General features: G+C 43.4%; 1 protein-coding gene across 1 annotated transcript in view; it reads right to left on the bottom strand.

Moving 5' to 3' along the window:
- The window catches only part of USP31 (ubiquitin specific peptidase 31), an 86332-nt gene that overhangs the window by 29588 nt on the left and 34725 nt on the right, over window positions 1-22019 (bottom strand). The window contains exons 2-6 of the mRNA XM_090277765.1: window positions 15881-16018; window positions 14588-14673; window positions 14405-14497; window positions 12856-12991; window positions 5680-5824 (exon numbers count right to left, since the gene is read on the bottom strand). Coding sequence (XP_090133891.1) covers window positions 5680-5824; window positions 12856-12991; window positions 14405-14497; window positions 14588-14673; window positions 15881-16018 — 598 coding nt within the window. The remainder of the gene's footprint in view (window positions 1-5679; window positions 5825-12855; window positions 12992-14404; window positions 14498-14587; window positions 14674-15880; window positions 16019-22019) is intronic.

Below are 22019 nucleotides of genomic sequence, written 5' to 3'. Positions count from 1 at the left end.
ATTTGCAAACTGGGGAAAGTAGGAGCCTCATACGAACTGAACCAATTATAAGACCTTCACAACAAACATTAATTGAGCTCTTGTTATGTATTAGGAACTAATGGGTACAGAAAGATGAAGCAAAATGTAGTCCCAACTGTAGAGAATTCAGTGTGGTGGGACAGATGAAGGAGAAAAAAGATCATCTACACACAGCATTCTAGTCCAGAGATTAGCAGAAGCTACAGCTGAAGCGCTGAAGGGCAGGAGTCAGTCAGCTAGCGAGGGAGTGGGGGAAATGAAGAAAGGCTTCTGGACAAGGTGATGATTGGGTATTTTTACTGTGATGCAGTTAAAATTGGAAAGCAATTTAAATAAACAAAAGCACACACATGAAAAACAAACAATAGAGCTCCTGGGTCAAAGAACATTAAAAACTGAAATAACAGACTGTCTACAAAATGATGTTAATGGGAGAAGACCAGAGAAAACTGAATCCTAAACTGAGAGCAGAGAAAGCTGCCCAACCCAATATACACAATTACCAAAGGTTAAAGGCACCAGTGACCTCTGGAAGTAGGAGATAAAAAAAAAGAGGTACTACTAAAATAAGGACTTTTGACAAGGGCACCCAGACTATCCAAGGAGGAAAGAACAGTGCTGGGATAACTACACGCAAAAGAATGAAACTAGACCCCTACCTCATGCCACGCATAAAAATTAACTCAAAATAGATCAGACATAAATATTAGCTAAAATTACAAAAATTCTAGAAGAAAACACAGAGGTAAATCCTCATGGACTTGAATATGGCAATGGATTCTTACATATGACACCAAAAGTATAAACAACTACAATAACAAGATAAATCATACTTCATCAAGAACCTTTATGTATAAAAAGACACTCTTCATTCAGAATGCCTGAAATCAAGCTGAATAGAAGTCCTACAACTAAGGAAAACACATGGAGACTGGTAGAGACTGATAGGAAGGGCACCAGCAGGAGAAATATTTTGGCTGTGGATCCCTAAGGAGGGAGGGCTCCCACCCAGCCCCATATCAGAACCCACAGCCCAGGGTTCCAGTGCCAGGAAGAGAAGTCCCATAACTTCTGGCTGTAAAAACCAGACTGTGGCTGAGTGAAATGGAGGGCTCCCGGAGTCCTGGGCATGCCTCTTAAAGGGCCCCTGCACAGACTTAAGACTCATTTGTTCTGAGCTTGAGCTGCGGCAGCAGCTTGAAAAACGCCAGGGACACAAGGGGAGGAATAGAAGTTTCTGGCTTCAGGGCGAGGGCTAGCAGGGCAGCTTTCAGAAACCACTGTTCTTTTTCTGAGCCTTCCCCCAGAGAGTGCTATATTTGAGTCTCCATCAACCTGGCTCACAGTGTTTGCCCTACCCTTGTGATTCCCTGTGACCCTGCCCCGCCCAACTTGGCAGCCCACCCAAGCCGCTCCCACTGGCTTTTCCATACAAACAACCTCTCTTGGTTCATACTTCAGACTTTCCTAAAATCTCTCAATAAGCAGCATGCGTACCACGCCATACCTCTTGTCAAGTGACCCCAGGCCTAGCACTAGTGGCAGCTGGCCTTGGTTGGTAGCTTGGCCTTTTCTGGGCACTTCGAAGCCCAGCACAAGGAGCAGCTATCTGCAGATCACTCTGTAATGCGAGCCGGGTGGCCCGAAGCAGTGCACAGGCAGTGGCTAACTTTGCACCTCCCAGGAGGCCCCAGAGACAGTGCACTCTGTGGTCAGCTTCATACTACTCTGGATTACAACCCAGCCATCTCCATGAACAACACACTCAAGGGAGGAACTCAGTGAGCACTAAATCCCCATTGAAGCAGTACTACTCCATGAGGTCAGCCCCTGCACAGCAGCTACTCCACTGTAGTCACAGCCAGTCCTCACACCTGATTAACCTGGGGTCAATCTTTTCCAGTGACATGCCAACAGTAATCAAGGCTCAACAGTAATCAAGGCTCAACTGCTATAGGAGGGTGCCCACAGCCCACCCAGGGGGGACAACTGGAGTGCCCAATTATGGCTGCACCACTAGGCCCTATAGGAACATCGACTACATAAGGCCACTCTACCAAGATGAGGAAATGTAGCAGCTTTATCTAATTCATAGAAACAAACACAGAGAAGCAGCCAAAATGAGGAGATAAAGAAACATCGCCCAAATGAAAGAGCAGGAGAAATCTCCAGAAAAAACTAAATGAAATGGAGTCAAGCAAACTACCAAATAGAGTTCAAAACAATGGCTATAGGGAAGTTCAAGGAATTCAGTAAGAATTTCAACAGCATAAAAAAGGACATGGAAACTTTAAAAAAGAACACATCAAAAATAGAGGATACAATAACTGAAATGAAGAATAAGTTACAGGGAATCAACAGTATAGTAGATGAAGCAGAGAATCATTTCAGCAATTTGGAATATAAGGAAACAAAAAACATCCAATCAGAAGAGCAAAAAAAGAAAAAAGAATCCCCAGCAAATGAGGATAATGTTAAGGAGCCTCTGGGACAGCTTCAAGTGTACCAATAGCTGCATCATGAAGGTGCTAGAGTGGGGAGAGAGAGCAAAAAACTGAAAACCCTGAAAACCTATTTGAAAAAATAATGAAAGAGAACGTCCCTAATTTGGCTAAGGAACTACACATACTAGTCCAGGAAGCACAGAATATTCCAGACAAGATGAACCCGAAGAGGATCACACCAAAACACATCATAATGAAAATGCAAAAGGTTAAAGGGAAAGAAAGGATCTTAAAAAGCAGTTACTTACTTACACAAGAGCTCCCATTAGACTATCAGCTGATTTTGCAAAAGAAACTTTACAGACAAGAAGGGACTGGCAAGAAGTATTCAAAGTGGTGAAAAGCGAGGACCTACAACCAAGATTACTCTATCCAGCAAAGCTATCGTTTAGAATGAAAGGGCATATAAAGTGCTTCCCAGACAAGAAAAAAATAAAGAAACTCAACACTACCAAACCAGTATTAAAATAAATGTTAAAGGGTCTTAAAAGAAGAAAAAAAATCAAATATACGAATAATAAAATGGCAATAAAGACATATCAACAATTATGTTAAATGTGGCTCACTTAATTTAGTGTCAGCCTTCAAACTGAAAGGTCACTGGTTTGATTCCCAGTCAGGGCACATGCCTGGGTTGTGGGCCAGGTCCCTGCCAGTTGGGGGCATGCAAGAGGCAGCCCATCAATGTTTCTCTCACACATTGATGTTTCTCCCTCTCCTCCCTCATTCCCCTCTCTGTAAAAATAAATAAATAAAATCTTAAAAAAAAACAATTACTTTAAATGCAAATGGATTAAATGCTTCAATCAAAAGACATACGTTGACTGAAGGGATAACAAAGCAAGACACATCGGCTGTCTACAAGAGACTCACTTCAGATTGAAAGATACACACAAAATAAAGGGATGAAAAGAGGTAGTTCATAAAAATGGAAATGAAACAGAACAAAAAAGCTGAGCTAACAATATTTATATCAGACAAAATAAGACTTTAAAACAAAGGCTATAACAAGAGACAAAGAAGGATCCAGCAACTCCACTTCTGGGTATCTATCCAAAGGAACCCAAAACAAGGCCAAAAAACATATACATCCATAAGTTTACTGCAGCATTATTTACAATAGCCAAGATATGGAAGCAGCTTAAGTGTCCATAAATAGATGAATGGATAATGGGTAGTAGATATATACAATGGAATATGACTCAGCCATAAAAAAGAATGAAATCTTCTCATTTCAACAACACAAATGGACACAGAGGGAATTGTGCTGAGTGAAATAAGTCAAACAGAGAAAGACAAATGCCAGATGATTTCACTTATATGTTAAACTTAAAAAACAAAATAAACGAGCAGAACAGGAAAAGACTCATAGATGCAGAGAACATTGTGACGACTGCCAGATGAGAAAGGGGTTGGGAGGCGGGGCGATGCATGAAAAAAGTGAAAAGACCAGTAGGTACAGAATAGTGATGGGGATGTAAATCATAGCATAGAATATAGTCAATAATACTGTAATAACTATGTATGGTGTCAGATGGGGACTAGATTTATCAAGGTGATCACTTTGTAAGTTATATAAATGTCTAATCATGGTGTTGTATGCCTGAAACTAATATAATATTGTACATCAATTGTAACTTAAAAATAAAAAGGAAAAAGATAATCCACCAAATGGAAGAAAATGTTTATAATTGTTTATCTGTAAGGGTCTAGCCAGCATATGTAAAGAACTCTTACAACTCAACAACAAAAAGACAAACAATCCAATTTAAAAATAGAGAAAGGACTTGAATAGTCATTCCTCTGAGGAGGATATATAAATGGCCAACAACCACATGAAAAAATGATCAGCATCATGTATCATTAGATAAATTTAAATAAAAACCACAATGAGATACCACTTCACACCCATTACATGGCCATGATAAAAACATTAAAAATAAAAAATGTTGGCAAGAATGGGGCGAAATTGTAGCTCTCATATATTGTTAGTAGAAATGAAAATAAATGCAGCTATTGTAGAAAACAGTTTGGCAGTTCCTCAGAAAGTTAAACAGAAAATAACCCAGCATTTCCACTCCTAGGTATATACCCCCCAAAAAATGAAAACAAGTTATTCGAACAAATATTTACACATGAATGGTCACAGGAGCACTACTTCATAGTGACCCAAAGGTGAAAAAAACCCAAATGTCTATCAATGGATAAATGGATACACAAAATGTGGTATATACATATAATAAAATAATTTTTAGCCATTAAAAAAAAAAAAAGATTGTGGGAGAAGGGGTGGGCTGGGTAGGGGGGAGCAATGGGGGAAAAAGTGGAACAACTGTGATAGAAAAATAAAAATAAATTTTAAAAAATAAATAATCAGAAAAAGTATGTTTGAATGAAAAAAATACTGAATAAAAAATAAAAAATAATAAAAAAAAAATGAAGAACTGATACACACTCCAACATGGATAACCTTGAAACATTACACTAAGGGAAAGAAGCCCACACAAAAGGCCACATGCTATATGACTCCATTCATATCTAGATAAGGGAAATCTACAGAGAAAGAAAGTGATTGCTTAAGACTGGGCTGGGGGTACAGCAGGGCATGTGAGGGGAAAGGGTCAGGGGTGGGGGGAGGTTCTTGGGGAGACAAAAGGGGAGCTAAAGAGACAGGGATGGGGAAATACATTCTCAGCAAACAATAGGGAAAGTTAAAAGCATGCAACATGTTTGTGGTAGATTTCTTAAAAGCAAGTATCAAGAAAACATTTCTACACTAAAGATTTTAAAGTTTAGAAATTGAGCATCAGAGCTGGTAAGCAAAATACCAAAAGAAAAATGTTTATAACATTAAATAAGCACATGAATAAATAAATAAATAAATTGATCAAGTGTTGTCAGAAGGGAGGACATAGTCAGTCCTGGAAATGTTAGAAATTAACGAAATATCTTTGCCTTAGAGTAGTAAGAACTGCCTTCTCACAGGAAAATATGTTACCATAAAACTTATACCATTATAAAAAAATGTGTTATGTGTATTTTTACCATAATTTTAAAAAGCATACCATCATATATATTAGACATCTACAAGGGCAGACAGTTGTTGACCCACAAACCTAATTATGTGGCATTAAGGAAACAGATGCTCATTTACCTCTCTGACTGAGAATTCCTTCAGGCCTGAATATTTCTGGAGTCTCAAAGGCAAAAATGCAATCACTTTCGTGGACTGTTTCCAGGTCGTCTGTGTCACAAAAGGAACGATGGAATCCATCATAGTACATTTCTGTTAATACAATCTAAAAATGGTAAAAATGTAAATAGTAGGATAAGCAGGAAGTCAATATAAATGGATCTCCTAATTCTCCATGAACTTCCCCAGAACATCAGGACCTGACCTGTGAGGACTCTAACACATGTCACGGGGCCCGCATTATTTGCCTTTCACACAGAAACTTGGAAGCACAACATACTTTGTAATTGTAGAATACACTCTGTTCTCAGAATGTTATGGCACTAAATCCAGAGTTCCTCTAAATTCTGGTGACGAGACCCAGGAGATCATAGTCTATACCTCTGTTTCACAGAGGAAAAAACTAAAGAGAAGGTCAAGTGACCTGCCTGAGGAGATACAACTATTCAGTTTCATGGTGAGGAAAGAGTTTACATCTGACTCTGAGACTTTCTCCTACATCATTAAACTTTCTTCTTTCCAGCTTAAAAAATGTCAAATAACCATCAACAGTTCCATTAGGAAAAAATGAAATCAAGTCAAATGTCCAGTAACAGTCCAACAATAGAAACTAATTAAATTATTATAACGCTAATGGAATTATGAAGCTATTACAAAGAATGAACTACTAATAGTTGCAATAACATGGAAAAACCCCCTAAATAAAAAGAAGGCAAGAAACAATGTGAGGTAAGTTTTATAAAATAATAAATGAAATATATGCACCAAAAAAAAATAGGAATGAATTTACAGCATAGTATTAAAGTTAGTCACCCCTAGTTCCAAGATACTTAATATGAGATACTTGCTAAGTTTTGTTTCTGAAATGGTACAGTATTTCACAGTAAAACATAAAAGCAAAAGATGGGTTAAAAACAATGGAGACACTTAGAAACTTCATTACATGCTCAGCAGCACCGTCTAGCAGAAAAGCACCGGACTGGGCATGAGGAGGCCCCAGCCCCGGCCTGCCACAAAACCTGCCCCGTGACCTGGGACAAGTCACTTGGTTTCTCTAGGCCTCCTTCAAATGAGAGTTTTGGACTGTCCCCTAAGTTCCCTTTACTAACACAAACATACTATGAGTCTATAAGGTGAAAGAGGCTGGTGGCCTAGACCACAAATAGCCCAAGGAAAATACTCCTGGTACACTTTCTATCTAATGATTTTAGTGCCCACATTGTTTTTCTGCAGGTGAACATGCAAATATACAGTGATCCCTCACTTATCGTGGGTATTACGTTCTAGACCCCCCCACAATAGGTCAAAATCCGCGAAATAGGAACCTTACATTTATTTTAGTATTTATATATTTTAAATATATATGCTGCGGCTGACTCCGCTCTCGCTTCTGTGGCCGCGACCTCCGGCGGCGGGGGTCCCGGGGAAGAACCTAGGTGTCAGAAAGGCTGCCTCTGGCGTCACTTCCCCGGGCAGCGCCTCGCCCAGAGCCCTGAATATCTTCGACCGGGATTTGAAGAGGAAACAGAAGAACTGGGCGGCCCGGCAGCCCGATCCTATGAAGTTTGACTACCTGAAGGAGGAGTTCCCCATCCTTCGCCACCCTCCCAGCTCCTACCCTCTCCCAGCCTCATCCTGGAACTAAGTCTTTGCAAAAGTACAGGATAAATGTCACGGCGGAAAGTGCCTGGCTTGATCTTTTGCGATTTTCCCTAATTGCAAAATTGCTACACATGGTGTCTCCCAGAAGGGGAGAGGGCCTGGAGGTTGAATCAGTCATCAGTGGCCAATGATTTAATCAATCCTGCCTTTGTAATAAAGCCTCCATCAAACCCAAATGGACTGGATTCCAAGAGCTCTCAGGTTTATTTACTGACTACTCTACTCCTGGGACCTGTGTTCCACAGCCAGCCCTGTTCTAGACCTACAGCCTCTCTAGACTCTAGACCAGCGATTTTCCATCAGTGTGCTACTCTACTCCTGTAAAGAAGGAAAGAGGAAGGACATCTCTAAAATCAGAGAAGGAAAACTCTGACTCCAAAAAACCTCCGCTGCCTTGCGGCATACCTCTTCAGGGGAAAGGCTAAGGGAGTAAACCCCGACAGAAAATCCGGAGCCGGAGTCCCTAAGGCGGTTTGACGTTGTAGTCAACACCGGCAACTCCTGCGGCGCACCTGAAGCCAAGCTGTATTGACTCCGTCTTTCCCTTGGACCCTTCAGCTGCGAAGAGAGGGGGGGTCTGCTGCATGGGCAACAGCAGACCCTCCATATCACCCTGCCCAGGCTCTGTAGCTTCAGCTTCACTGGAGAGGACACTCCAGCGTCATCGCAAGATGTCGACTCAACACGGGAGGAGACAGATACCGGTTATAAGCTCATCCGATTGGCGAAGGAAACGAGCGCCAGGGGTCTCCTCTGACGGTGGGAGAGGTCATCGCACCTCACTGGACAGCTACCGTCTCGCCATGGCTCGCCTGCCCCACTGGGTGCGTGGGGATCAGAGAGGCGCCTCTCGAAAAGTGGGCCACAAAACACCCGCACCAGTTAATTCCAAGCAAACAACAAGAAAGAAGCCTCCGGCTCTTCGCCTCGCTAGCTGGAACATCAGGACCATGTGCCCTGGACTTACTGCAGACCTTCCGTGGATCAATGGTGCCAGGAAAACCGCAGTCATCGATAGGGAACTGGCACGACTAAACATCGACATTGCGGCTCTACAGGAGACCCGGTTGGCCGACAACGGAACTATCAGAGAAACCAACTACACCTTCTACTGGCAAGGGAAGTCTCCGGACCAACCAAGACAGCACGGTGTTGGGTTCGCTGTGAAGAACACGCTTGTTAACTCCATAGAGCCACCCACAGGAGGCACAGAGAGATTACTTACCCTCCGATTGTCAACAACTTTCGGCCCAGTCAGCATTCTTAGCGCGTACGCCCCAACCCTCTGCGCCACCACCAAAGAGAAAGAACAGTTCTACCATGCACTGGACGAAGCGTTATCCAAGATCCCCAGAAGTAACGCTCTTTATCTCCTTGGAGACTTCAACGCAAGAGTAGGAGCCGACCACATGGCCTGGCCCACCTGCCTCGGAAACTTTGGGAGAGGAAAGATCAATGAGAATGGTCAGCGACTGCTTGAGCTTTCGTGTCACCACGGCCTGTGCGTGACAAACACATTCTTCAAGTGCAAAGAGATCCACCAGGTGTCATGGAGGCATCCCCGCTCCCGCCACTGGCACCAGCTTGACCTCGTCATCACCAGAAGAACGGATATTGGCAGCACCCTCCTCACCCGCAGCTACCACAGTGCAGACTGCGACACGGACCATGCCCTCGTGGTAAGCAAGGTGCGCATAATGCCGAAGAGGTTGCACCACTCCAAGATGAAGGGTCACCCACGCATCAACACCAGTTGTGCCAGCAACCCAGTTAAGACCCAGCAATTCATCAACAAGATGGAAGATGCACTCGGCGAGGGAATGGCGGCAGACGACATTATCGAATCCAATTGGTCACGTCTCCGCGACGCCATATACAACTCCGCCATTATTGCTTACGGGAAGAAAGAGCGGAAGAACGCTGACTGGTACGAGGCTCACTGGGAAGAAATGGAACCCGTGATCGAGGCTAAGAGGAAGGCCCTACTGGCTTACAAGGCCACGCCCACTCCCAGTACACTTCAAGCTCTACGGGCTGCCAGGAACAAAGTCCAGAAGACCGCCCGCCACTGTGCCAATACCTATTGGCTAAACCTGTGCAGAAGCATTCAGGAAGCCGCCGATACAGGCAACGCACGAGGAATGTATGAGGGTATCAAGAAGGCAACAGGCCCAATCCCCTCCAAGATCGCCCCCCTTAAGTCCAAGACAGGTGAGGTCATCACTGACCAGGAACAGCAAATGCGGCGGTGGACCGAGCACTACCTCGAGCTGTACGCAACGAAGAACACCGTAACAGACACTGCTCTTAACGCCATCCCAGACCTACCAGTCATGGAGGAGCTAGACACCCCACCTACTGCGGCAGAGCTCGGCAAAGCCATCGACCGCCTCGCTTGCGGGAAAGCACCAGGAAGCGACGGAATCCCTCCAGAAATCCTAAAGAGCGGGAAACCAGTCCTGCTACAGCCGCTCCACCATCTACTCTGTCTCTGCTGGAAGGAGGGTTACATCCCCCAGAATATGAGAGACGCCAACATTATCACCATGTACAAGAACAAAGGAGACCGCAGCGACTGCAACAACTACCGGGGCATCTCTCTCCTCAGCGTCGTCGGCAAAGTATTCGCCCGGGTCGCTCTTGCCCGCCTGCAGACCCTTGCTTCCCGCGTCTACCCAGAGTCCCAGTGTGGCTTCAGAGCTGGCCGATCAACAGTGGACATGATCTTCTCCCTACGCCAGCTGCAGGAGAAGTGTCACGAGCAGCATAAACCACTCTACCTCGCCTTTATCGACCTCACGAAGGCGTTTGATCTGGTCAGTCGAAGCGGACTCTTCAGCTTGCTACGGAAGATTGGCTGTCCACCACATCTGCTTGCTGTGGTCATGTCCTTTCACGACAACATGCACAGCACGGTGTCCTACAACGGCGCAACCTCTGAGGCCTTCCCAGTCAGCAGCGGAGTAAAGCAGGGCTGCGTCCTCGCGCCTACGCTGTTCGGAATCTTCTTCTCCATGCTCCTCCAATACGCCTTTAAGGACTGCAGCGAGGGTGTCTTCATTCACACCAGATCCGATGGCAAGCTCTACAACCTGGCCCGTCTACGAGCCAAGACCAAAGTCAAAGAGGTGCTCATCCGTGAGATGCTCTTCGCCGACGACGCAGCTTTGACATCACACTCCGAAGAGGGACTCCAGCAGCTAGTCACTTGCCTTTCCCACGCATGCAAGGAGTTCGGACTAGCCATCAGCCTGACGAAGACGAATGTTATGGCTCAAGGCACGGGGACTCCCCCATGCATCACCATCGACGGGTACACCCTGGAGGTTGTCAACGACTTCACTTACCTCAGGTCCACCATCTTGAGCTCTCTGTCAGTCGACTTGGAGGTCAACCGGAGAATCGCCAGGGCAGCCACAGTTATGGCCAGACTGAACCGGCGAGCGTGGAACAATTCCAGCCTCACTGAGAAAACCAGACTGCGCATCTACCAAGCCTGCGTACTCAGCACTCTCCTCTATGGCAGCGAGACGTGGACCACCTACGCAAGGCACGAAAGGAAACTCAACAGCTTCCACATGAGGTGCCTGCGACGCGTCCTGCATGTCACCTGGCAGGATAAGGTTCCCAACACCGAGGTGCTGAAGCGAGCCAATATGAGCAGTTTGCATGCAGTTCTTAGTGAGAGACGCCTCAGGTGGCTCGGCCATGTCAAAAGAATGGATGCAGGCCGTATCCCCAAAGACCTCCTCTACGGCGAGCTAGCAGAAGGCAAGAGGATGACAGGGCGCCCAAAACTGCGGTTCAAAGACATCTGCAAAAAGGACATGACACAATGCTCCATCAATCTCAACACATGGGAAGTTCAAGCAGATGACCGCCTAGCCTGGAGGCTCGCGGTCAGGCAAGGTACGTCACGCGCTGAGGCTGCGCGCAACGAGGAGGCGGCCCAGAAAAGATCGAGGCGGAAGCAGCGTCAACAGCAGCAACAACAGCCATCTGCCTTCACCTGTAACAAGTGCGGCAGGGATTGTCACTCCCGAGTCGGACTGCACAGCCATTCTCGGCGGTGCAGATAGACTCTCAGGAAGCTACGCCATCGTCTCTCGAGACGGACGGCTGCCGACGACGACGACGGTATATTTTTTAAGGCTTTATAAACCCTTCCCACACACGTATAAACCGTTCCCAGTCCCTTATTAACCTTTCCCACTCCCTTATTAACCTTTTCCACACTTTTATAAATGCTACTTATGTTCTTAAACATATTCTACACTCCTAAACCTACATAACTTTAACGTATGTATACAGTACCGCAAAATCCCGCGATATAGTGAAAAATCCACGATAAATAATTAAATATAATATTTTTTAAAATCCCACAATACAGTGAGGCTGCAATAAGTGAACCGCAATATAGAGAGGGACTACTGTAATTCACTTTCTCCAACAAGTTGAGGTCAAAACGAACTTATAATTATATCACTTGGTTAAACTGCGTGCAAAAAGAGGAGACAGTACTAAAAGCTTTAAAGAGACAACCAGATTTTCCTTGGACACACACCTAAGCCTCCCTTCCTCCCTCTCTGTCTTTCCCCCATCCTGAAGGAAAAAAATGAATCAATAAGCTCTTAAGAGTAAGGAAGAATGTGAACATTTTATGAATGTGCCAGTATTGGGCCTATGAAAATGTACATTTGCTTCTGAGCACAACACTGCTGGTGGTATTTGTTTTACTGTGGTAACTTCCTAAATGAGGGCAGCCTCCAGAAGCTATCCAGGGAGAAGATACTCAGCCACTAAATCATCCTTTCTCAGTAAATCCTAAGTAGGGAATTTTTTCCAAATAAAATCATAACAGTGAATTGAGTAAAAAAAAAGTATGCAAAAAAATGTCAAGTCACCAATGCCAAAGGATTTGGGGCCAATTTAAATACCAAAAATTTACCCACAAGAAAAGGGGGATGGTGGTGCACAACTTCCTTTCTCTTATCTAAACAAGGTAAGAGACTGGTCTAGTTTTCACCAGAAAACAAACAGAACTGAGTATCTATGTGCAAGAACTAGCCAGATGCCTATTCTTATCACCATGATGGGAAGGTTTTTCAAGAGCCACTGCTCAGGTTCTATAAGCTTCTGTGACTTTCAAATACCACAGGAATGCTCTTCCCACATAAGCCTCCATAAGTATAACTTAAAGGGGCTAAGTAATCATACTTTACAAACAAAGCTAAACGAAGACCTTGGGTTAAAGTCACAGCTTTCCTTTTAAAAATGTACACACAATTAAATGAAACACAAAAAGGTTTTGTGGACATTTTTCTCTGGGTCTTAACTTCCCTTTTCTTCAACACAGAAGCAACTCATTCGACATTTCTATCTAACCATATTTGGCAGAGAACTGTTAAAAAATTCCACAGAACAGAAAGCCACTTTTGTGGTTCCTAGCATAATCAGCATTAGCAGGTTTATTACCTGATCGGTGGGGATCTTTGTTTCCATAGACACTGCTTCCCGAAGTCTGGCGACAGTCCCAGACAGAGGCACGGCCACACCAATCCTCATGCAGTGAGAACACTTCCCTTGATACACTACGGTAACATAGAGAGGCCTGTACAGATCAAAGTCAGATCTTTTCATTAGTTGTTTATTTCAACTAAACTATAGAAGCAAGACACACCTGATTGGAAATCAATGTAAAACTGAAGCTAACCCACAACCTTAGTTGGAAGACAAATAGAAAAACTCATTTTGTTACAGAAACAGGGGAGTCCAAAAACAAACCCCAGAGTTTGCGCTGGGAGATAGGCAGCAGGAAGAAGCTTTCAGGATGCCCTTGCATGCCTGGAGCTAGTGGCTGGAAACATTGTTGCAAAGATCCGCTTTACTTCCAAGACTCAGGAAGATGGGAAGGATCTTGGACTGTGGGCTGGTAGGGAAGAAGCAGACAGAGACTACGTAGGTTTCTGTGAATGGTCAGAACTGTTTGCAACACCCACTGCGTGAGAGGACACAGGGAGAGAGAGGAGGCAGGGGAGAAGAGAGAAGGAGCTGCGGACATTTTTGGGCTGGCTCTGGCTCTAGGAGGCTCTCTCTCTCAGGCTCTCTCTGGCCCTCACGCCCTCACTCTCTGGCTCTTGTGGGCTCCCTCCATCTGGCTTGGAGCAGGGGTCTCCAGGCGGCTTTAAGAAGAGGCTCTTGCCAGGCTGCTTTGAGAAGGAGAGGAGATCCATGCGGTTTGCAGGAAGAAGGCAGTTTACAAGGAGGCTGAGAATCCAGGCGGTCCTGCATTGAGAGCTGGAGGGCACCACAGCACAGAAAGGACCTCCCCAATCAGAACTGAGTGATTGGCAGCTACTGGTAAAGCTGAACTGTGCCTAGGAAGTGGGGAAACGGTGTTTCTGACCTTCCTAAGTCTGGCCAGGTCTGGGAGGGGGAGGCAGGACTTTGTGTAAATAAACAATTCTTTTCCTTTTCACCAAACTCTGGTATTCAGAGTTATGATTCTGGCAGCGGGCAATCGGACCCCTAACTAAACAGCCCGTGGGTTCTGTTTCAATCGGAGCAGCCCAGGGGTTCTGTTACAATTTGGACCTAAGTATAACTATCAAACAATAATCAACAGATGTCTGGAAAAGGTAAGATTCAAAAAACAAAAATATAACACATCTGCTTTGTATTTTCCTTAAAAGTATTATTCCTGGAAATTTTGATAAAATGTTCAAAGAACACAATTAACTAAAAGTACAATGTGAGGCCTCTAGAGAATCTAGAACGCACTCAACAATCTTTCCCCTCCCCCCATGCTTGGATGTATAACCAACTGAATATACACACCTGTGCCAAGAACCCTGCAGCTTCAGAGAAGCATTCATAAACTTCTGTAAGGTTTTAACAATGCTTGTATTCAATTTATCACTAATCTCATTACTTGTCTAAATAAGTTAAGAATGCATATTAGGTGCCTAGAGAAAAAGGAACACATAGGAATGCACCACCTCAATTTCATTAAATCTGTTCTTACCTTGTGTGGGGTAGAGGAATTGGCAAAGAAATGCAAAGGAAAGGGTCAAAAGTGTTGCTCTGCTTCTGACAGTGAGGGCATGTCAAAGAAGATCTTCAAAAACAAAAATGTAAGAAATGCATATTATGATCACTTACAGCCATATGAACAGACAACACAAGAGGAAATTTAGTTTGCTCATACCTGTATTGGGCTTGAAAAAGTTCCTGTACAAAAGTGCTACAGATAGGAAAAGATGGTCCCTCAGGGATATCGGTTTCTGACGGCGGCTTAAAAGAAGAAAGTACAATTTTACAGACCATAAGTATCAACTGTTGACTAAAGATGATCTAGAAAGTGTCACAAATGTCCTTGACTTCTTATACAAGCTATGCATCAGGTCCAGCTGTTTCAATGAAAGGTATCTGCTAAAGGAACCAGAACACAGTGGCCAGGATGTAGGTTACAGAACTGTCCTCACAGGCTCTTCTACATATCCCATCTCTACACCCTAGCCAAGCAGTTCTTCTCCAGGACACTCCAATCTCCCTCCAGCTTTCAAAGTCCTACTCTAACCTCTTTCAGGAAATAATCCCAACCACTGATTCCTACCATGCCTAAATTTTCTAGCACCTATTAGCTGCTGATTTGGTGCCTAATCACTCCATATTTCACTTAACTTTTTCATGTCCCTCCACCTAATATTTAATTACTGAGCACCTGCTACTAAATGCAGAGAGCACTGTAGAGGGCTTCAGGGTACAAAAATAAGACACAGTGCCTGACCTTGAATTCATCTCAATATGGTGGTAGAGTCAGTCACAAGCATAGTCATATGACAGTACAGAGTGTTCAGGCACAAAAGAACCTTAAATCAAAAATGTAACAACTTACCAAAACTAGAAATTTAAAATTTGAGGTACAGAGCTGAATTATCCAAAACTTTAAAAGCTACAAGAGAAAAGCAACTCTTTATCTTAATAATTTCCATTACAAAAATCATCTTACCAATCATAGTAAGGCTATATGCACAGAAGTTGAGAATAAATCACTCTTTCTCAGTAAGAATATTCTGAGGGTTCAGTTCCCACTCGAGTCGAATCCTAACAATGAGACATCCATACATTTACTTTTTGATTGTGTATTCATTCTAGTGATCTATAGGCTATGGGTCTCACTGGACTAGAAAGCAAATGTCTGCTTTAAAAACAGTTTAATGAGACAGAACCACTTAATTTTAGTCTAAAGATAGTCATACGGCAAATGTCCCTTCAAATAGACTGTAAGCTCCTAGGAGACAGCGCTTCTGGTATCTTACGCTGCCAACACAGTAGTAAACATGGAGAAATCCTCTAAGTATCCATGAACTTTGTAGTCACCTAGAGCTTATTAAATGTCACTACATTAACTAAGTGCAAACTACAACAGCTCCTCAGATTTTTGGAAAAATGAGTCCTGGGCGCCCTGCTCCTTGACTACAGAGCGGGGTGCTCTCACCTTCACAGGAGGCTGGCTGCTCTGCTTCTCAGCATGATTGAGGTCTTCATGAACTCGGTCCAAAAGCCACAACAGAAACTCTTGGGCATCATGCTGGGCATTTCCACGGTACTGCAGTGCATTCTTTGACACAATACTCTAGATAGGTAAATAAATCAGCATGAATTAGTTGTGAGCCCTGGCTTTATGATAAACTGTTCGTAATCCCAAAGAGGAATGAAAGCTCTCAAGGATGTTAAGAGGACTTCCTGGAAACAACAACGCAAAAACAGGTGCTCAGTGTAAAACCCACTCCCAGGAACATGCACCAAAGACTTAAATGTGCCTACCCAGAAATCCTACTTATAGGAATTTAACTAAAGGAAACCCTCAAAACAGCCAACACTTCTAAGAACATATTTATTTGTCAGGCTTTTTTTTTTTTAATCCTCACCGAAGAACATGCTTATTTGTTTTAGAGAGAAGGGAAGAGAAAGAGAGAGACAGGGAGAGAAACGTCGATGTGAGAGAGAAACATTGACCAGTTGCCTCTCACATGCACCCTGACCAGGGACTGAACCTGCTCCCTAGGTGTGTGTCCTGATCGGGAACCAAACCCACAACCTTTCGATGTACGGGACAAAAATCCAACCAAACCACACCGGCCATGGCTCATCAGGCTTTTATATAGCAAAACAAAAACTAAAACAAAAACAAACAGGTGATAACTTGAACATCTTAAAAATGAGAACTGTTACAAATATTACATTACTTTGTACACCTGAAACTAATACGTTACATGTCAATTATACCTCAACAGAAAGGGAAAAAAAGAATTGGTTAAATAAGTAATGTAGTACTGGATTATAAATAGAAGTATAAAATATGCAAGGCTATATTACATAAATGATTAGTAAATAAGTGGAAGGAAGAGACAAATTTTTCTTACAGAAGAAATCCAAATAATTTACAGCACTAAGGTCCCTCCAGGAACTGGACCTGAACCTCCCACCTTGAGTATAGGCTATGATACTGACTTGCTTTCAGAGATTAGGCAATGGTCCCCAACTTTTTTGGCACCAGGGACTGATTTGTGGAAGACAACTTTCCCATAGACCAAGGATGGGGGGGGGGGGGGAGTTCAGAATGATTCAAATACATTACATTGAAGCTCACTTCCTGCTATGCAGCCCAGTTCCTACAGTCCCAAAATGGTACAGATCCCCAGCCCAGAGGTTGAGGACTTCTGGACTAGAGTATGGAAGAGGGGTGGCCAGTGAAAGAATGCAGGTTAACTGAATTAGGATCATGGGATCTGGAGCATGTAGCCTCAGTTCAAATCTCTGTCCCGCCTCTTACTATGTGTGCGGTCTGGGCAAACTCTCCTCCAAAATGAAAAGGGCAATAATGATTTAGTGTGATGATTAAGTGAGAATGCATGCAAAACATTTCACAAGTAAATGAGGAATAAATAAGCACTCGAATTTTAACTATGAGTATTTGACTTGGAAACAGAGAGAAAGGAGGGAAGACACACAAAGCAAGACCAGTTTGGAGACAAATGAAATGATGAGGCAAGAGATAATGAGGGTCTAAATTTAGGCAGACAGAGCAAATCTGAGAGATTCAGGAATTGAGGCAGTAGAATAAATGGAATTTGTAGCTTATGAATCTGGGAAGTGAGGAAGAAGGCTTTAGTGTCACCCAGGTGTCTTATGTGGATGATGGGCAGCTGGTGGTATCTTCATCAAAACAAAATAAAAAAGAAGTCTGGGAAAGAGGGTAATGAGTTCCCTTTTGAATCCACTTCATTTGAAGTTCTTCAGAACCTCCAAGTAGAAGTATCTGGTAAACAGTGAAACATGGGCCTGTAAGTTGGGTAGGATGGAGATCTCCAGGACAGGACACACAGTGTTAGCCAGATTGTTGGAATCTCAGATACGGCACCTGCCTATTGGCTCTGTGGCTCTGTAGGGGGATGGTTCAGAAAAGGGTACTGGCCTCTGCCTGCCTTGTCTGGGAGAAAACTGTTCAAACACTTCAATTCCTCCCTGTATGCCACCGGTGCCTTTCAAGCTGCTACCCTGGGCTGGATCTCAGAGGGAGTGCAGACTCAGAGAGTAATGATAATTACTGGACCAAACACGGGTGGAAAGAGCTCCTACATAAAACAAGCTGCACTGATTACTATCATGGCTCAGACTGGCTCCTATGTTCCTGCAGAGGAAGCAACGATTGGAATTATGGATGGCATTTTCACAAGGATGTGTTGGTGGAAATCAAGTCTCTGGGTAGTGGCATATCTTCACGCCCCTCAGTCCAGGTGTCCTGTGACTCAGATAAGCAAGCTGGACTTGCTGACCCCAGCAGCTGCAAGCTGTTCCAGGCCACTGAGCTATGGTATCCTGAGAATAGACTTTGCTGAGTACTCCATTAATCTTGTTTGAAGCTTAGCCTTAAGGACTTAGTTTTGTTGTTGTCTCCAAGCTAGTTAATGTTTGAACCCTGGTATCCTGTTTTTGTGGTATGTATCCTGTAATTGCTACCCTCAGATTTCAATAAAAGGACGGTGCTTGCTCTGCTCAGGGCTGACTTGCCTGAGCGTACAGCAGCCCCCCCGTTCGTCCACATTCTGCCTGTTGGAATTACCTCAGTGTCCTCGGTCATCTCACATTTAATACAACAAGGATGGGTGCTGCAGATAATATATATAAAGGACAGAGTACATTTATGGAGGAACTGACGGACACAGCAGAAATAATAAGAAAAGCAACATCACAGTCCTTGGTTATCATGGATGAGTTGGGAAGAGGGACGAGCACCCATGATAGAACTGCCATTGCTTATGTTACACTTGAGCATTTTATTAGAGATATGAAATCCTTAACCCTGTTTGTCACCCATTATCTGCCAGTGTGTGAATTAGAGAAGAATTATTCACAACAGGTGGGGAATTATCACATGGGATTCTTGGTCAGTGAGGATTAAAGTAGACAAGATCCAGGCAAAGAAGCTCCTGACTTTGTCACTTTTCTTTATCAAATAACCAAAGGAATTGCAGCAAGTAGTTATGGACTAAAGGTGGCTAGACTAGCAAATGTTCCAAGAGAAATTTTAAAGAAAGCAGCTAGCAAGTCAAAAGAGCTGGAAGGATTAGTAAATATGAAAAGGAAAAAGCTGAAGTGTTTTACAAAATTATGGATGATAAATGATACAAAAGACCTGCAAAAGTGGACAGCGAGTTTGAAATGGAAGAAATTACAGACTTCTCTTCCTGATTAAAATGAAGGATATGTTTTGAACAAAAACTAGAGAATGAAAAACACCAACCATACAAAACAACTCTCCAGTAACAGCCATATCTATGTGAGCATAAAGCGTAACCATGGGATATTCCTATTAGAAACAGAGCTTTTGTGTAGAAAGTCTGTTTCATCCTGACTTAAAATATAAACACTTTTGAATATGAAGACTTGTGCTATGTAATTCGAACATTTCAGGGATGATAAGCTTCACATAAAATCCAAACCTAAATAAAGCCTAAAGTGGTAGAATATTGTCTAAGAGTTTTAATTTAAGAGTGATATATTTTAATTTATATTTGCATTTGTTTCAGTTTAAATCATTTGCACCTGGGTGAAATGTCTGGCAAGAACTTACCTTTTCATCTGAACTAAAATAATTTTATAAGGCCACCAGTTTATTCACTCCGAGCATAAAAATTTTTGATAAGAACTAGACTTATCGGGCTTTTAGAAACTAGAGCACAGAAGGAATAAGATAATATGAAATTTGAAAAGTTAAATGTCATTTTTAAGCAATTTAAGGATTGTTGGATGAAATTATTTGTCATTCATTCAAGTAATAAACATTTAATGAATAAAAAATAAAAAAGAAGTATCTGGTAAACAAGATAAAAATACAGATCTAGGCTCCACTGAAGAGTCTGTGCTAAGGACAAAGATTTGGAAATCAACAGATGGGTGGTAGTTGAAACCATGAGTATGTCTGAGATCGCCCAGACACAATCATGAGATGCAGCCAGAGGACAGAACCCAGAGCACAGCTATATTTACGGGACACCCAAAGGAGACCAAAAAATGCCATCAAAGATGGCCTTTCAGGAAAATAGAGTCCCAAGAGTCAAGTGAAAAGAGTTATGCAAAAAGTGATCAGTAGTGTTAAAAGTTGAAGAATAATAAAGGCAAAGAAATAAAAATTGTCCACTGTAATTTTCCAATTAAAATAATAATAACAGAGATGAAAAGACAGAATAGATTTGTATTTCAATTATGAAAAAGAACCATCAAAAATTGATGTTCAGTCAATCAAGATGTCAATGAAACATAAAGATGACTTACAAAGATTCAAAATTAGGGGAAAAAGTCAAAGGGACAAAAATGAGAGCGAACTGAGGTATCACTGGCAAAACTTATTAACTGAATGAAATGAGCAAGGAGGAAGAAGGACTCTGATGACAAACAAGTATGCCACCTGTATGCTATTTCAGAAACAGGTACACCAAAGGAGGGGGGTCTGTGGGAGAAAGCCTTTACCACACAATAGAACTTCCCCCAGAGGTCAGATTCCACCCAAACCCCAAATCCAATTTCTTCTTTCTCAGCCTTCACCTTCTTCAATCTCCCTGTACAGTTTATATACTTGATGTCTTCCTTAATCTTGAAATGGTTTGGTTTGTGGCCTTACATCTTCATTTAGGAGAATCAAAACCGGAGCCATTGGTATGGACCATGGGAGAATATGAGCTACAAAAGTAAGAGAATGGATCAAGGAAACTAATGAACAACACAAACAAATGAGCTAAGTTGAACCAGAGGCATGTAAACAAGGAGCAGACTAACAGTGACAGGGAAGAGAAGGTAGGGAGAGAAGGGGGTTAAGAAGGGGAAAGGTCTAGTTGAGGAACTAGTATAAATGACCCATGGACATGGACAGTGGGGTGGGGACTGACTGTGGGAGAAGGGGTGGGCGGGGAGGGGCAGCAATGGGGGAAAAGTGGGACAACTGTAATAGAAAAACAATTTTAAAAAATTTTTTTGAGGAGAAGTATTTAGAGATCAATGATGGCAGAATGAGGGGACCCTGCACTTGCTTGCTCTCAAGACCTGTCTGTAGTTTAGGCTAATCGTAGACAGAGCACCTTAGTTAACATCTGGATACTGGCAGGAGTTGAGCCTTGGCACTGCTGGCTCAGAGAAGACTGTCTGGGAGCAACCTGTCTGGTGAGGATAGCAGAGGAGAAAAGGGCAAGATGGAATTTCTGGTTGGCCTGGCTCCCCCAGCTGCGGCTGGCAGTGCGCAAAGATTTTTTAGTGACCCTAGGTTTCCCTTGAGAGGAGTCAGGGGTGGAGGGCAAGGCTCTGCCTGCTGCCAAAGCCAGGAGTGGGCCAGGTGGCACCTGGCTCTGAGAGGCAAGGAACAGAAGTGGGGGGTTGGGGGGGGTGGCGGCGTGTGTGTGTGTGTGTCTCTCTCTCTCTCTCTCTCTCTCTCTCTCTCTCTCTCTCTCTCTCTCTCTCTCTCTTTCTCCAGTGCATAATCGGTCAGCCCACCCCTGGCCTGCGTAAGGGAGCGCACTCATCCCGGGCTGAGGCCAAAGGAGGGTGAGGGTGAAGTGAAGTAGAGGCACTTTGTAAAAGTTTTGGGCCCTGGCTCTGCAGAAAGATCTGGGAGAACAGCAGACTAGATCCCAGTGCAGAATCATCCCCAGTGCTGCGGGAGAAATCTCTTAACTAGACTACTCCCCTCCATCCAAGTGGCACCAGCTGGAGGCAGCAGCTCAATAACTGTATACAAGAAGGTCACACCACAAAGGCAGGAAATAAAAGCAAGTAAATCTAAGAACAGAAACAAGAAGAGCCACCTAACATGGGAGAAGGAGACATAACACCCCAACTAAAGGAAAGGAAGAATTCCCAGAAGGAAGGATAGATGACATAGAGGCAAGCAAACTATCAGACATGGAATTCAAAAAAATGGTAATGAGAAACCTCAATGAACTCAAAAAACTCAGAAAAAACTACAATAAACTCCAGGGGAACTACAAAGAACTCCAGGGAAGCTACAAGGAACTTGCTAGAACTACACCAGCATGAAAAAGGACATAGAAGCCATCAATAAGAACCAGGAGAAAATGAAGAAT

Source organism: Furipterus horrens, unplaced genomic scaffold (genome assembly GCF_987537825.1).
Source record: "Furipterus horrens unplaced genomic scaffold, mFurHor1.1.pri manual_scaffold_5, whole genome shotgun sequence".
Taxonomy (NCBI): domain Eukaryota; kingdom Metazoa; phylum Chordata; class Mammalia; order Chiroptera; family Furipteridae; genus Furipterus; species Furipterus horrens.
Note: the sequence above shows the minus strand (reverse complement) of the source record. Positions and strands in the feature narration are given on the sequence as shown.